This window comes from Ovis canadensis, chromosome 4 (genome assembly GCF_042477335.2).
Source record: "Ovis canadensis isolate MfBH-ARS-UI-01 breed Bighorn chromosome 4, ARS-UI_OviCan_v2, whole genome shotgun sequence".
NCBI lineage: Eukaryota > Metazoa > Chordata > Mammalia > Artiodactyla > Bovidae > Ovis > Ovis canadensis.
This window is the reverse complement of record NC_091248.1, coordinates 84041640-84057775: the sequence shown is the minus strand read 5'-3', so window position 1 is coordinate 84057775 and position 16136 is coordinate 84041640. Positions and strand designations below refer to the sequence as shown.

The window sequence follows — 16136 nt, the reverse complement described above, 5'->3', positions numbered from 1 at the left end:
CTCAGTAGGTGGCACTCTTCCCTTTACATACTTGACCAATGCCCCAAAAGGAAGTTAGGGGGCATGAGATATACTATAAATGAGTTTCAGAAGACAAACAAAACCAAAATGTTCACCAAATTGTAAATGGAACTTGACAGGTAGAAATCAAACCATAGTATTCTTAGCATTCAAAAAGAAAGAAAAAAAAAAAAAAGTCTACCTCTATCTCAGCTGAATTGCATTACTTATCTAGTATCCCTAAAGGGATTATCAATTATGTGTGAAAGTTTTTTAAAATGTCCTAGAAATTCCCAATAGAGGAAAATGCAATATTTCTAATCAAGACTGCCAAGTGAACAAACTCTCAGGGTCACTTTGCAGACACCGCTCTCGTTATGGGTTTGATTTTTTTCAGAGTACATACTGACAACCACCATTTTCTTCCTTCAACATTGGTTTCATTTTCTATCTCAATAAAAAGAAACTAGCATTTTCCTACAGTTTCCTTTTTAAATGTGCTGTCCTAATACAAATGAATGAGAATATCAGACTGCAAACTAGGAACAGACCAGTATTCAAAAGGAGATTAAACAGGATTGGGGGTGGGGTGGGGGGAGGGTGGTTAATTCCTCTCACTTTCTTGCCTGCCTGGAGGAAAAACTCACATAAATCAAGATTATTCTTGCTGTTCATCCTAGTCAAAATATTTGGACATGGGAGAAGATTATATGGAAAAAATTTGGGATTATCCTTTGTTTCTATTTATCTAAGCTAAACTTGTTCTTCCATTGCTGTGGGAAAAAAAATTAAAAGTTGCCTGTATTGCATGTGGCAGTTTGCAACTTGCTTTTTAACAAAAATCTGTATGGTTTTTTTTACTCATAGAACAAGAAAATAATTCAACACTTTTTATAAAAAGTATAGGTTTTCAACATTGAATATACTGATTTCATGGAAATATAAATAACTACAAACTATACAGCCACTTTCTAAAGTGCATCATCAAATGTGAGCTAAGAATGATAACCTCTATGGATTTTTGCATTTCTACAGCATTTTTTAAGGAAAGGAATAGGAAGGAGGAGGAACAAACATTGAAAAGAAAGACTAAAAGTCCTATAATCAAAGGAAAAATAAAAGAGAGAAAATAATAAATTGACAAGAATACATTTGATACCTACCTCCATCAAGCAGTTGAAATGTCAAACATTCAATACATCTGAGTGACATAACAATTTGGATAAAGGGAACATAGAACATAATGGGAGCTATCCAAACATTTTTTTTGATAGGCATATCTTTTGCTTTGATTCTTTCTTTCTGAAGGGATTTTAAATGCTTGAAAAGTTAGCTCATCTTTCCTGCCTTGGAATTCTAACATAGTGCCATTCATTCTAAGAGCACTCGACTGTTAACTACAACCACCACTGCCAACATGTCCTTAGTTTCAAAGAACGAACCAGGAGAGCCAGCAATATCTTTAAAATTCAAACCAATGCCAACTCTTCTCCTATAGTTTTAATAGTTTTAAATCTAACCATACCCCATTAGTCAAACACTTGAGTAAAACGAAATGTGAATAAAACTGCTGATCTCACTTATTCTTTAAAACTTCTCTACAAAAAAAAATATTTTAATTAGTCAGCCATAAAACATTAACTACTTTTCTTCAAATGGCTAGTTTAAAAAGAAAACTGGAAAACATTGGTTCACTTGTTTCATTTCTTTAAAGTATGTCTCATTATAGATACTTATATTTCCTCATAGCCATACCTCTTGAAAATACAGTATAAGCCAAATTTGTCACTACTAGAAGTTTAATGTTTTAATAGTTGTTCTTAATATTTCATGTTTTAATATGTGATTTACTTCAATAATGTGAGATACTGAAAATGTCAAGATTATTTTTGAAATGCTAATTTCAGATATTATGTATTATCTGACTACAGAGCAGAGAAATGGCTAAAGTATATATGAAGTTAGCAATGGCAGATAACTTAAGTATTATTTAATCCTGAGCTTTCAATTAAATTACACAAGTAAGGGCTACATGAAATACTTGTAATCCATGGGGATCAGAAAATAGGGTCTCATAACCTATATATCATACTATCTGCAAATTACGCCTGTGGATCCAGATTACAAACTGTCTACTGTGGAGCTGTCAAGCTTTAAAAGCATGTATACAGGGGGTCTATGCTTTACTTCTTAAACTCAAAAATTCAGACCTAAAATATCCTGAAAATGGTGACTTCTCTCTTTAGAGTTATGATAAACAGTTCTCTAACCTGGTAAAATAATATTCTAAGCAAGGAATCCTAGCATGGTAACAACAAACATGTTAACTGTTTTAAAATAAAATCAGCACTCACTTGAAACTCATAGAATGGAATAAAAGCTGCCTTGACTCAGTCCCTATGGTTCTTTCAGTATATCCCACAATGGTACCCATTAACAAGCATTTCTTAGAGTAAATCACTACCCCACAACAAATGCAGTCATCGTAACACTGAAATCATGTTCACAAAACATGTCTGCATTCATACACTGTTAATTTTATTTTCTCTAACAACATATTAAGAGATTTAGTCTCACAGTGCTCTAACAGTAACTACATATAATGCCACATTTTAAATATTGCTTTAAGAGTTAAAATAAGCAAATTGTATCATAGGCATCTAAGAGAAACTTTTAACCCACTTTTTCATGACCAATATTGAAAGATACTTAAACTAAAAATTTTAGATCAAAATTCAATATTCAGAATTCTGATGTACACATGACAAAGTGAATAACGGGAAGAATTTCAGAGCATCAGGATAGGTAAAATTTTTGCTACCCCAGAAAAGGATTTATTTTCTACGTTGTGCAGAAATATGTTTTTTATTGGCCCCTAGCGAAAATATACATCTTCCATATTAGATAACGAAGTAGCAGTGGATTTGTAACAGCCTTGAAGAATGCATCTTTAATTCCTAAGTTCCTACAAACGGTCACTCAAGACTGAAAAGGGGAAGATGGGGGTGCAAATACGAAATACTGTACATTCATCGTCACAGGAAGCTGGACTTTAACACATCCTTCCTTTTGTGTTGTAGCACGTTACTCAGGCTGAAGACAAGTGGTCATTTGAGAGTCAGGCCCCCTTTTAAAGTCTCAAATATGGGTGGGCTGAATGTTCAAGAAAATGGGAGTTTTAGAAATGACAAACCCTGTGGTCCCATAACCCCTAACTCCTAACCTCTGTAGCTCAGAAATCTCTTTCTCTTCCATCGGCCAAGGGACCAAAGAACTAGTTCTTTGACCTCTCTCCTTCCTCATCTCTCTGTGACACACACACACACACAGTCTTCAAGGTACCCCGATCGCGCGCGCGCACACACACACACACAATCTTCACGATACCCTGATCGCGTTAGTAAAGCCCACCAAGAAGGGCTTCCCTACCATCCTCGCACCAAATTTCCACACACACGCCCACTCCCATTCTCACATCCCACTTCCCCACTCCCAGTCCCGTTCCCACTGGGCAGGAGGCGTGCAGAGAGCCAGGAGGGAGGGTAGAGACTCCGAATGCTTCTGTCCCCGCCGGCTCGCCGTCCCCGCGCCCCCGCCCCCGCCACATTACCCGCCCCCTTCCCGCTTTTTACCTGCCAACAGGTTCTTAATTTCCTCGGGGAGGGGGTAGGGAGAGGAGGTGCTGCTGGGGTTGGGCATGTTAGGGAGCTCGGGGCGTGAGGGGAAAGGACCTGTGCTGAAAGGGGAACCGACCCGCTAGGGTTGCGGCTGCGATCTAGACTCGGACTATCCCGGTAAGGACAGCGGGGCTAAGAGTCCGGACACTGCCAAGGCGAGGCTCATAACAAGGAAGTCACTGAAGCCCCAGCCACAGCTGCTGGACTCTCGGCCCAGCCCCGCCCGGCAATTCGGGGCGGGGAGGTGGGAGGGGCGGGGGGCGGGGAAGGGGTCCGAAGGGCCTGAGGGGCCTTAACTGCGCATGTGTAATCCCTAGGTTTTCCCTGCCTCCGAGAAGAGCCTCAGGGCAGGCCACACCCACCGCTACGTGGAGCGGGAGGAGCGGCTGGTGGGAAAGAGCGGACTGGGGCTGCATCACCTGATTCCGCGCCCGAAGCGCTTTGCGGCCATTTTGGTCACTGGTAGCGGCGCAAGTGCTGACCATTTCTGCACGGTCCCAGAAAATAAGGACTCTGCGGTGCGTCCAGGTTTTCCGATTGAGAGACTTTCTGGTTTTAATCAGTCCCGCCAAGGTTTAACACTTTGCGCAGCACCCCAGATGAAATTTTCGACCGCCCTAAACTATTGAGGCCTTCTTTGTCCGATTGCATGATGGCATCAAAGTCCCATCTTCCGCCAGTCTTCCCTGAGAGGCCTGTCCGGAGCTGCTCCAGAGAGCTCTCCGATTGGCTCTTACACTACGTAATTCAGATTTGGAGGGTGACCGATCTCCCGTACTAGGAAGCGCAGAGAGTTCTAGTTACAAACAGAAATAGATAGCACTGTCCACCTATAAGCATCAAAGAGAAAATTGCTATAATTCCATTAAAACGGAATTATAAAATGTTTTCATTGCAACCTGATCGTTTAATCATCAGATATGTACTGAGTATAATCTCAGCAAACTTACTGAGTTTAATCATCAGCTACTTACTGTCTTCTAGCTCTAAATCTTCTTACAGATTTTCTCTAAAACAGTGTGTGTGTGTGTGTCTGTGTGTGTGTGTCTGTGTGTGTAGAAGAAAAATATTTTTTTTCTTCAGATAGGAAACGGAAGATTTTATTGTGGCTCCAATCGCAATATAAATTGTTTATTCCTCTACCGTCCAACCTTCACTATATCAATGGTCCTTAAACTTTAGTTTGCGTTAGAATCACAGACAGAACCTATTACAATGCAGTCTCAAAAGTCCCGCTCCCAGAAATTCTGATTCTGTTTAGGATGGAACTTGATTGATTGCATTTTAAACAAGCCCCGTTGGTGATTCTGCTACTATACACCCTGAGGTTTTATTTTGAGAATCACTTTACTACCTTTGAGCTCCTATAGGACACAAAATGTGTCATAACTTACCTTTCATCTGCACCTGGAACCCACAACCTGACACAGAGTAATGGCTCTATTAATATTTCACACCAAATAAATCTCACACAGTAATAAAAAGTAGTCAAATACAAGTCATTTGTGTATAATTCTCTAAGAAATACACCAAACACTAACTGTGAAAAGTGAAAGTTGCTCAGTCCTGTCCAACTCTTTGCAACCCCATATAGTCTAGGCCAGAATACTGGAGTGGGTAGCCTTTCCCTTCTTCAGGGGATCTTCCCAACCCAGGAATTGAACTGGGGTCTCCTGCATTGCAGGTGGATTCTTTACCAACTGAGCTATCAGAACACTAACTGTAAAAGGAAAAATTAAAACATTTTGGAGTTCTCTCAAAACAAAAACCAACACAAAAACTTTAGAATTGTAGTATAACATGCAAAATAACAAAGACACCCCAAAATGGAACCTGAAATTCCTATTCAGAACTGTGATGAATTATAGAAAAACTGTTGAAAATCAGAATTCTTTTTGGTGGAGGTAAAAGTGGATAAAAAGTTATTTTACAACATAAGTCCTCCAACTTCAAAGAATTGAGAATTATTATTCTTAAACTACCAAATTATTTTCCTAAAGAAGGAAAAAACAATTTTATTGACATATATATTAGGATTCTTCCTCCTTATACAGCTGTCACACACAAGTCTTTGTCTTGTCACATTATTTTTCATTAAACCAGGCCTCCAAATGTTCTTATCCTTTGTTTCTTTCTGATAGAACTTACCAGATTTTTTTTATTCTTGGGTCTCATTTATTTATTTACACTCCATTCATTGCACAAAGGAATTGAGGTGATTTACTCTTGTATCAAATAGACAGCTTTCTGGAGTGGATCAAATGGACACTGTCTACACTACTCATTATGACAAGTCATTCTTGTTAGTGAGAGACAGGAAACTATTAAGATTGCCTTAAAATATATAGCATCTAGTAGTCCAAATAAAAAAGGCAATAACAGAAAATGGACTCTTCATATAAAACACATTTTCCCTATTTAGGAAACCATTCTCAGACACAGCTTTGCGATAGATTCACTTGGGCAATGCTTTGTATACTCTATCATTTTTACTGTTTATTGTTAAAGTTACTGAAATTGATTATAAGACACAAAGAAAAATAAAGAGAGGCTAGAAGAAATATATTCTTATTTCTTTCCAAATGTTTCCACAACAAAAAATAGGAAGGAAATCAAATTATACTTTACATTTTAAACTAGTCATATTAGGTAAAAAGGAGTAATAAAAGAAACTTTAAGTCTCAACCTGAGATTCAACAGCTTTTCCACCATTCTGCAGAGGCTAGATTCTGGAAAAATCTCAAGATTTGACTTTTCAAAAGTACATTCTTTAGTTCAAAGATGCGTGTGTGTGTGTGTACGTACATATTTCCTTATTACTAAAGCTAACCCCCTTCCTTACATCTTTCAAATTTAGCTTAGCTGAATAAGTATGTGTCCACAGGCTTAGTTTTAAAAGAATCTAAATGAACAATGAAGAAAAAACAGTGAGCTAAAACAATTTATGTTTCCCTGCTTCTCGTCTTTATCTGGCTTTCATAGGCATGTGGAAGAAAAATTATAATTTGTAAGAAAAGGGACAGAGAAAGCTTCTGACACAGACATCAGAAGGGGGACAGGGAATGCCCCCCTAGCTAGTCTTATCAAGGCCTTATATACTTTTTTCAGACCCACTCCCACAACATACATCTTAAATTCACAAGTTTAGAATGAAAAATAGAAAGATCTTACCAGACCCACTCCTATAATATACATTTTTAAATGACAGGATTAGTCAGAAGGTTCTTGTTAAGGAGAAACATGTCCTCAAGCAAGATACATTGTTATTTTGACTGCTGCTGCTGCTGCTGCTAAGTCGCTTCAGTTGTGTCCAACTCCCTGCGACCCCACAGACAGTAGCCCACCAGGCTCCTCTGTCCCTGGGATTCTCCAGGCAAGAATACTGAAGTGGGTTGCCATTTCCTTCTCCAGTGCGTGAAAGTGAAGTCACTCAGTCGAGTCCAACTCTGCATGACCCCATGGACTGTAGCCTACCAGGCTCCTCCATCCATGGGATTTTCCAGGCAAGAGTACTGGAGTGGGTTGCCATTGCCTTCTCCACTGCAGCTGCTAAGTTGCCTCAATTGTGTCTGACTCTGTGCGACCCCACAGATGGCAGCCCACCAGGCTCCTCCATCCCTGGGATTCTCCAAGCAAGAATACTGGAGTGGGTTGCTATTTCCTTCTCCAATGCATGCATGCATGCTAAGTCGCTTCAGTTGTGTCCGACTGTGCGACCCTATGGACAGCAGCCCACCATGCTCCTCCATCCACAGGATTCTCTAGGCAAGAATACTGAAGTGGGTTGCCATTTCCTTCTCCAAAGTTATATTGACTAAGACAAAGCAATGTAGAAAAGAATGTTTGTCCTTTTCTCCTTGAGAAAAGGACAGACCCCTTTCTCCCTCTCAGGGGCTCCGGACCCCTTTCTCCTCCTCAGGAACCCTGTACTTTTTATCAGCCTGCCTAGGAATTGACTCTCTCAGCACTGTATCTGTTGCTACATAACAAAACCTAGCTTAAAACACACATTTAGTATCTCACAGTTTCTGATGGTCAGGAAACCGTGATCAGTAAAGCTGGATGGCTCTAGTGACAGTCAGGCTGGTTGCAGTCATTTAAGGACTTGTCAATAGCCAGATTAGCTTTGAAGACGGTTCACCCACAGTACTGTTGGTTGGAGCCCTTCATTCCTCTTTGATGCTGACAAAAGGCATAAGTTCATCACTACATGGACCTTACCGGGCTGGTTGAGTGTCTTCTTGACCTGGTAAGTGGCTTCCCCCAGAGCAAGTGATCTGAAAGGTAGCACAACCAAGACAGAATCTGCAATGTGTTTATAAATTAATATCAGAAGAAGCATAATTGACTACTGCCACATCCTATTGGTCACAGAGACCATGCCTGGTATGGAAGAAAAGGCTATTAACACCAGGAGGCAAGAATCACTGAAGCCATATTGGAAGCTGGCTACCATAATCAGCCCTTTGGTTCCAAATGATTCACATCTATCCCAGTGTAAAATACACCCATCCCTTCCCAAGCCCTGTGTAGTCTCTTCTCATTACCGCATCAGCTCAAAGTCCAGAATCTCATCTAAATCAAGTTCAGGTGTGGATGATGCTTCTAAAATAAAGCTTGAGCATAGTTTTCTTGATCTAAAGACCTATCAAGTAAAATGACAAGTTATCTGCTTCCCACATAACATACAACAATGGGATAGGCGTAGGATAACCACTATAGATATACCAAGGGAACAACATTTCATGCAAAGATGGACTCGATAAAGGACAGAAATGGTATGGACCTAACAGAAGCAGAAGATATTAAGAAGAGGTGGCAAGAATACAAAGAAGAACTGTACAAAAAAGATCTTCTTGACCCAGATAATCATGATGGTGTGATCACTAATCTAGAGCCAGACATCCTGGAATGTGAAGTCAAGTGGGCCTTAGAAAGCATGACTATGAACAAAGCTAGTGGAGGTGATGGAATTCCAGTTGAGCTGTTTCAAATCCTGAAAGATGATTCTGTGAAAGTGCTGCACTCAATATGCCAACAAATTTGGAAATCTCAGCAGTGGCCACAGGACTGGAAAAGGTCAGTTTTCATTCCAATCCCAAAGAAAGGCAATGCCAAAGAATGCTCAAACTACCGTATAATTGCACTCATCTCACACGCTAGTAAAGTAATGTTCACAATTCTCCAAGCCAGGCTTCAGCAATACGTGAACCGTGAACTTCCTGATGTTCAAGCTGGTTTTAAAAAAGGCAGAGGAACCAGAGATCAAATTGCCAACATCCGCTGGATCATGGAAAAAGCAAGAGAGTTTCAGAAAAATATCTACTTCTGCTTTATTGACTATGCCAAAGGCTTTTATTGTGTGGATCACAATAAACTGTGGAAAATTCTGAAAGAGATGGGAATACCAAACCACCTGACTTGCCTCTTGAGAAATCTGTATGCAGGCCAGGAAGCAACAGGTAGAACTGGACATGGAACAACAGACTGGTTCCAACTAGGAAAAGGAGTGCGTCAAGGCTGTATATTGTCACCCTGTTTATTTAACTTATATGCAGAGTACATCATGAGAAACGCTGGACTGGAAGAAACAAAAGCTGGAATCAAGATAGCTGGGAGAAATATCAATAACCTCAGATATGCAGATGACACCACCCTTATGGCAGAAAATGAAGAGGAGCTAAAGAGCCTCTTGATGAAAGGGAAAGAGGAGAGTGAAAAAGTTGGCTTAAAGCTCAACATTCAGAAAACGAAGATCGTGGCATCTGGTCCCATCTCTTCATGGGAAGTAGATGGGGAAACAGTGAAAACAGTGTCAGACTTTATTTTTGGGGGCTCCAAAATCAATGCAGATGGTGACTGCAGCCATGAAATTAAAACACACTTACTCCTTGGAAGAAAAGTTATGAGCAGCCTAGATAGCATATTCAAAAGCAGAGACATTACTTTGCCAACTAAGGTCTGTCTAGTCAAGGCTATGGTTTTTCCAGTAGTCATGTATGGATGTGAGAGCTGGACTGTGAAGAAGGCTGAGTGCCGAAGAATTGATGCTTTTGAACTGTGGTGTTGGAGAAGACTCTTGAGATTCCCTTGGACTGCAAGGAGATCCAACCAGTCCATTCTGAAGGAGATCAGCCCTGGGATTTCTTTGGAAAGAATGATGCTAAAGCTGAAACTCCAGTACTTTGGCCACCTCATGCGAAGAGTTGACTCATTGGAAAAGACTCTGATGCTGGGAGGGATTGGGGGCAGGAGGAGAAGGGGATGACCGAGGATGAGATGGCTGGATGGCATGACTGACTCGATGGACACAAGTCTGAGTGAACTCCAGGAGTTGGTGATGGACGAGAATGCCTGGCATGCTGCAATTCATGGGGTCGCAAAGAGTCAGACATGATTGAGTGACTGAACTGAACCACTATAGATATACCTGTTCAAAGAGAGTGGGAATGATTAGAAATATACAGAGAAAAAAAAAAGAAATATACAGAGATTACTGGTGCATAGCAATTCTGAAATCACAAGTTCTTTGATTAGGACAAAATCTACTCCCACCTGGATTAACTTCTTCACAGATCTCAGTTCTGCCCTCTGAATCATTCTTCTTGTTTCATGAAAGGTAGTCTAGTATTCATCTGAATAGTTTTCTCAAACTGCCTCCTGCCAGTGGTCTTAGTGTATCCAAAGACCTCTTTTCATTTTGTACTCTCACTATCCCAACTTCTATCAGGGTTCAATCAGAGAAGCAAAACCACTAGAAAGGAAATAGATAGATAGACGGATAGGTAGATAGACAGACAGACAGATAATGTAAAGCAATTTGTTACAGAGATTTGACCCTACACAATTCCAGATGTTCAAGCTAGTTTTAGAAAAGGCAGAGGAACCAGAGATCAAATTGCCAACATCTGATGGATCATCAAAAAAACAAGAGAGTTCCAGAAAAACATCTATTTCTGCTTGACTATGCTAAAGCCTTTGACACTGTGGATCACAATAAACTGTGGAAAATTCTGAAAGAGATGGGCATACCAGACCACCTGACGTGCCTCTTGAGAAATCTGTATGCAGGTCAGGAAGCAACAGTTAGAACTGGACATGGAACAACAGACTGGTTCCAACTAGGAAAAGGAGTACGTCAAGGCTGTATATTGTCACCATGCTTATTTAACTTACATGCAGAGTACATCATGAGAAACGCTGGGCTGGAGGAAGCACGAGCTGGAATCAAGATTGCTGGGAGAAATATCAATAACCTCAGATATACAGATGACACCACCCTTATGGCAGAAAGCGAAGAAGAACTAAAGAGCCTCTTGATGAAAGGGAAAGAGGAGAGTGAAAAAGTTGGCTTAAAGCTCAACATTCAGAAAATGAAGATCGTGGCATTCGGTCCCATCACTTCATGGCAGATAGATAGGGAAACAGTGGGAACAGTGGCCGACTTTATTTCTCTGGGCTCCAAAGTCACTGCAGATGGTGACTGCAGCCATGAAATTAAAAGATACTTACTCCTTGGAAGGAAAGTTATGACTGACCTAGACAGCATATTAAAAAGCAGAGACATTACTTTGCCAACAAAGGTCCATCTAGTCAAGGCTATGGTTTTTCCAGCGGTCATGTATGGATGTAAGAGTTGGACTATAAAGAAAGCTGAGCACTGAAGAATTGATGCTTTTGAACTGTGGTGTTGGAGAAGACTCTTGAGAGTCCCTTGGACTGCAAAGAGATCCAACCAGCCCATCCTAAAGGAGATCAGTCCTGGGTGTTGGAAGGACTGATGTTGAAGCTGAAACTCCAATACTTTCACCACCTGATGCAAAGAGCTGACTCACTGGAAAAGACCCTGATGCTGGGAAAGATTGAGGGCAGGAGAAGAAGGGGATGACAGAGGATGAGATGGCTGGATGGCATCATCGACTCAATGGACATGGGTTTTGGTGGACTCTGGGAGTTGGTGATTGACAGGGAGGCCTGGCATGCTGCGGTTCATTGGGTCGCAGAGAGTCGGACACGACTGAGCCACTGAACTGAACTGAACTGAATTGTGGAAGGTGGTTAAACTGCCTTTGTAAGGCTGTTATTTTTGCATCTAATGCTGGAGCTTGAACCTGAAGTCCAACGGAGCAGAGTCAGGAAGGGAAGATGAAGGCAATTCGTGACAAACTGGAATGCAGAAGCATGGCTTATGAGGACAACTTAAACCCCCAAGTTAGCTGCCTCTGACCTTTGTATTACTTATGCCCTGCAGAAGATGGGATCCTTCATTGCAGAGTTAAAACACACTGGACTTCTGAGTCAGAGAGCTGACAGAAGGATCCAGCAGAAGGTGGAGCAATTGCAGATCTGGCTGTGGCCTTAAGGCGATGAAGTGAGCCAGAAGATAAGCAACAATGTCTGTGAGCTACAAAATAATATATGTGTTGCTTCCCTTCTGCAAGTCTTACACAAGAATCTCTTTCCTGGTGCACCCTAACCAGAAATAGATAGAAAAAGGAATCCCAGGAAATAGAGGTGGACAGATTGCAAAGCCACCAAGCATACACACTTGGACTTCCCTGGCGGTCTAGTGGTTAGGGCTCTGTGGTTCCACTGCCTGGGACACCAGTTTGATCCACTGACATGGGACACCAGTCAAGGACTAAGGTCCCACAAGTCACAAGCCGCAGCCAAATAAAATAAAATAAAAATTTTAAAATAGGTGTGATACAGAACCTGACCTGAACCAATAGGTTCTGATAGATATGACTCACTAACTTGTCTTTTGAATTTTTAGGTCACAGTCACTAATCCTATTAGTATAATTTATGAATTTAACAAGATAAGGAAACTCATTCTCTTTTGCTTTCCATCTCACTTGTATACATACAAACATACGCTGAGGCATTTTACTACTCCAGTCAATCATTTTAATATAAGAAAAATAAGCAATTTTATGTAGACTGGATTTGAGTTCTTAACAAAATGCTACACATCTTTAGGTCTCTACAAATTAGGAATAAGGTAAGAGAACCGTCCATCCCTTTTCGGACTTGTCAGAAGCTACCCGATTCTCTGCCCAGGTAAAAGCCCTCTTTTCTGTTTAACTGAAATTGGTTTCCCTTATCCAGACTCTCAATACTCAGATACCTTATGATTGTAATCTGATAATCTCACTCTGATCTTATATTCTATCTAGTAACTAAGTTTCTCCTGCCTGGGTTCTGAAACCAAGTCTTTTACCTTGCCTACTTTTAGTAAAAGGACATATTTGTTTTGATTGCTTCTAGCCCTCATGGACTATGGATTCTGCCTTACTCTTACAGTGTTGATTTATAGGCTGGAATTATATTCCACGTAGATCTCCAGAGAAGTTCAGTTCAATTGCTCAGTCGTGTCCGATTCTTTGCAACCCCATGGACTGCAGCACGCCAGAGAAGAGATGGACACAAATCCCTCTCTGGCCTTCTGCTGATCAGGCTTGACCTCAGAGTATGATCACTAGGAACATGCTAAGAAAATGCTTATTCTTTTTTACTATGTAAAACATGTGAACTGTTTTACTACTATGTGGTTTGTTAAGGTTATCCTGAACTCTGAGCAGGTACATAAAAAGACAAGAACTTTTGATCCTCCCCCTTAATTCTTGTCATCAAATCTCTACTTTCTACTTCAGAGGTCCAACCGAGTGACCTTGAAGAGAGTTATTCTTATGCTTAACCTGAGATGTAGTATGCCAAGTCACTGATGAAATTTAAGCATCCCCAGTTCACCCTGTTCTCAAGCATGATCCTGATGTGCACTCCTGAAATTCTACCAGTTAGAGACTTGGCAGAGTTATCTGTTCACTCTCTAGATTGATTTTAGAAGTCGTCTTATATACTACATGAATTAAGCACAATGTGGTTTGTATGAACAATAAGAGTATTTTAGAATTCAAAACATCCTGAGATAGGGCAGGCTGCATAGTCTTACCAAGGAATAGTATCAGGACTGGCCATGTAAAGCAAGCAATGTTTTCAACGTCATGTTTTATGCTGTATGCCCTCCACTTTCTTTAGGATAGCTCTGGTCCCCACCACATTCTTACCAACATTTAATGAGATGACAGTCATCTAGAAGAATGAAACTGAAGAGCATAACTGCCTTATTCTTAACTTTGATGGACTCACATTTGACCTCTGATCGAAGTAATCAGAGTTCAGTCATTGACTCCATATGAACTATTTACTCTATTTTCTTCAGTTCAGTTCAGTCGCTCAGTCGTGTCTGACTCTTTGTGACCCCATGAATCGCAGCACGCCAGGCCTCCCTGTCCATCACCAACTCCCGGAGTTCACTCAGATTCATGGGGTCACAAAGAGTCGGACTCGACTGAGCAACTGAACTGAACTGAACTGAATGGTCTAGCGGTTTTCCCTACTTTCTTCAATTTGAGTCTGAATTTGGTTAATAAGGAGTTCATGATCTGAGCCACAGTCAGCTCCTGGTCTTGTTTTTGTTAACTATATAGAGCTTCTCCATCTTTGGCTGCAAAGAATATAATCAATCCGATTTCAGTGTTGACCATCTGGTGATGTCCATGTGTAGAGTCTTCTCTTGTGTTGTTGGAAGAGGATGTTTGCTATGACCAGTGCATTTTCTTGGCAAAACTCTATTAGTCTTTGCCCTGCTTCATTCCGCATTCCAAGGCCAAATTTGCCTGTTACTCCAGTGTTCTTGCCTGGAGAATCCCAGGGATGGAGGAGCCTCATGGGCTGCCGTCTATGGGGTCACAGAGAGTCGGACATGACTGAAGGGACTTAGAAGCAGCAACAGCACCCAGGTGTTTCTTGACTTCCTACTTTTGCATTCCAGTCCCCTATAATGAAATGGACATCTTTTTTGGGTGTTAGTTCTAAAAGGTCTTGTAGGTCTTGATAGAACCATTCAACTTCAGCTTCTTCAGCGTTACTGGTTGGGGCATAGACTTGGATTCCAGTGATATTGAATGGTTTGCCTTGGAGACGAACAGAGAGCATTCTGTCGTTTTTGAGATTGCATCCAAGTACTGCATTTTGGACTCTTTTGTTGACCATGATGGCTACTCCATTTCTTCTGAGGGATTCCTGCCCACAGTAGTAGATATAACAGTCATCTTGGAAGAAAAGTTATGACCAACCTAGATAGTATTCAAAAGCAGAGACATTACTTTGCCAACTAAGGTCCGTCTAGTCAAGGCTATGGTTTTTCCTATGGTCATGTATGGATGTGAGAGTTGGACTGTGAAGAAGGCTGAGCGCCGAAGAATTGACGCTTTTGAACTGTGGTGTTGGAGAAGACTCTTGAGGGTCCCTTGGACTGCAAGGAGATCCAACCAGTCCATTCTGAAGGAGATCAACCCTGGGATTTCTTTGGAAGGAATGATGCTAAAGCTGAAGCTCCAGTACTTTGGCCACCTCATGCAAAGAGTTGACTCGTTGGAAAAGACTCTGATGCTGGGAGGGATTGGGGGCAGGAGGAGAAGGGGACGACCGAGGATGAGATGGCTGGATGGCATCACGGACTCGATGGACGTGAGTCTGAGTGAACTCCGGGAGATGGTGATGGACAGGGAGGCCTGGTGTGCTGCGATTCATGGGGTCGCAAAGAGTCGGACATGACTGAGCAACTGAACTGAACTGAACTGAGTTAAATTCACCCATTCCAGTCCATTTTAACTCGCTGATTCCTAGAATGTCAACGTTCACTCTTGCCATCTCTTGTTTGACCACTTCCAATTTGCCTTGATTCATGGACCTGACATTCCAGGTTCCTATGCAATATTGCTCTTTACAGCATTGGACCTTGCTTCTATCACCAGTCACATCCACAGCTGGGTATTGTTTTTGCTTTGGCTCCATCCCTTCATTTTTTCTAGTTATTTCTCCACTGATCTTCAGTAGCATATTGGGCACCTACTGACCTGGGGAGTTCCTCTTTCAGTATCCTATCATTTTGCCTTTTCATACTGTTCATGGGGTTCTCAAGGCAAGAATACTGAAGTGGTTTACCGTTCCCTTCTCCAGTGGACCACATTCTGTCAGACCTCTCCACCATGACCCGCCCATCGGCATGCCCTGCCAGCATGGCTTAGTTTCATTGAGTTAGACAAGGCTGTGGTCCTAGTGTGATTAGATTGACTAGTTTTCTGTGAGTATGGTTTCAGTGTGTCTGCCCTCTGATGCCCTCTTACAACACCTACCATCTTACTTGGGTTTCTCTTACCTTGGGCATGGGGTATCTTTTCATGGCTGTTCCAGCAAAGGGCAGCCGCTGCTCCTTACCTTGGATGAGAGGTATCTCCTCACTGCCGCCCTTCCTGACCTTCAACGTGGGATGGCTCCTGTAGGCCCTCCTGCACCCAGGCAGCCACCACTCCTTGGACTTGGGGTTGATCCTCCCGGCCTCCGCCCCTGGCCTCGGGAGCGGGGTGCTTCCTTCTGGCTGCCGCCCCTGGCC

The 16136-nt window shown here is 41.7% G+C and overlaps 1 protein-coding gene across 1 annotated transcript in view; it reads right to left on the bottom strand.

The window, feature by feature from the left end:
• SKAP2 (src kinase associated phosphoprotein 2) overlaps positions 1 to 6057 on the bottom strand; it is a 168638-nt gene extending 162581 nt beyond the window's left edge. Inside the window, exon 1 of the mRNA XM_069588141.1 lies at positions 3633 to 6057. Within this exon, the coding sequence (XP_069444242.1) occupies positions 3633 to 3699 (67 nt within the window). The 5' untranslated portion in view covers positions 3700 to 6057. The remainder of the gene's footprint in view (positions 1 to 3632) is intronic.
• Positions 6058 to 16136: the final 10079 nt, after the last annotated feature.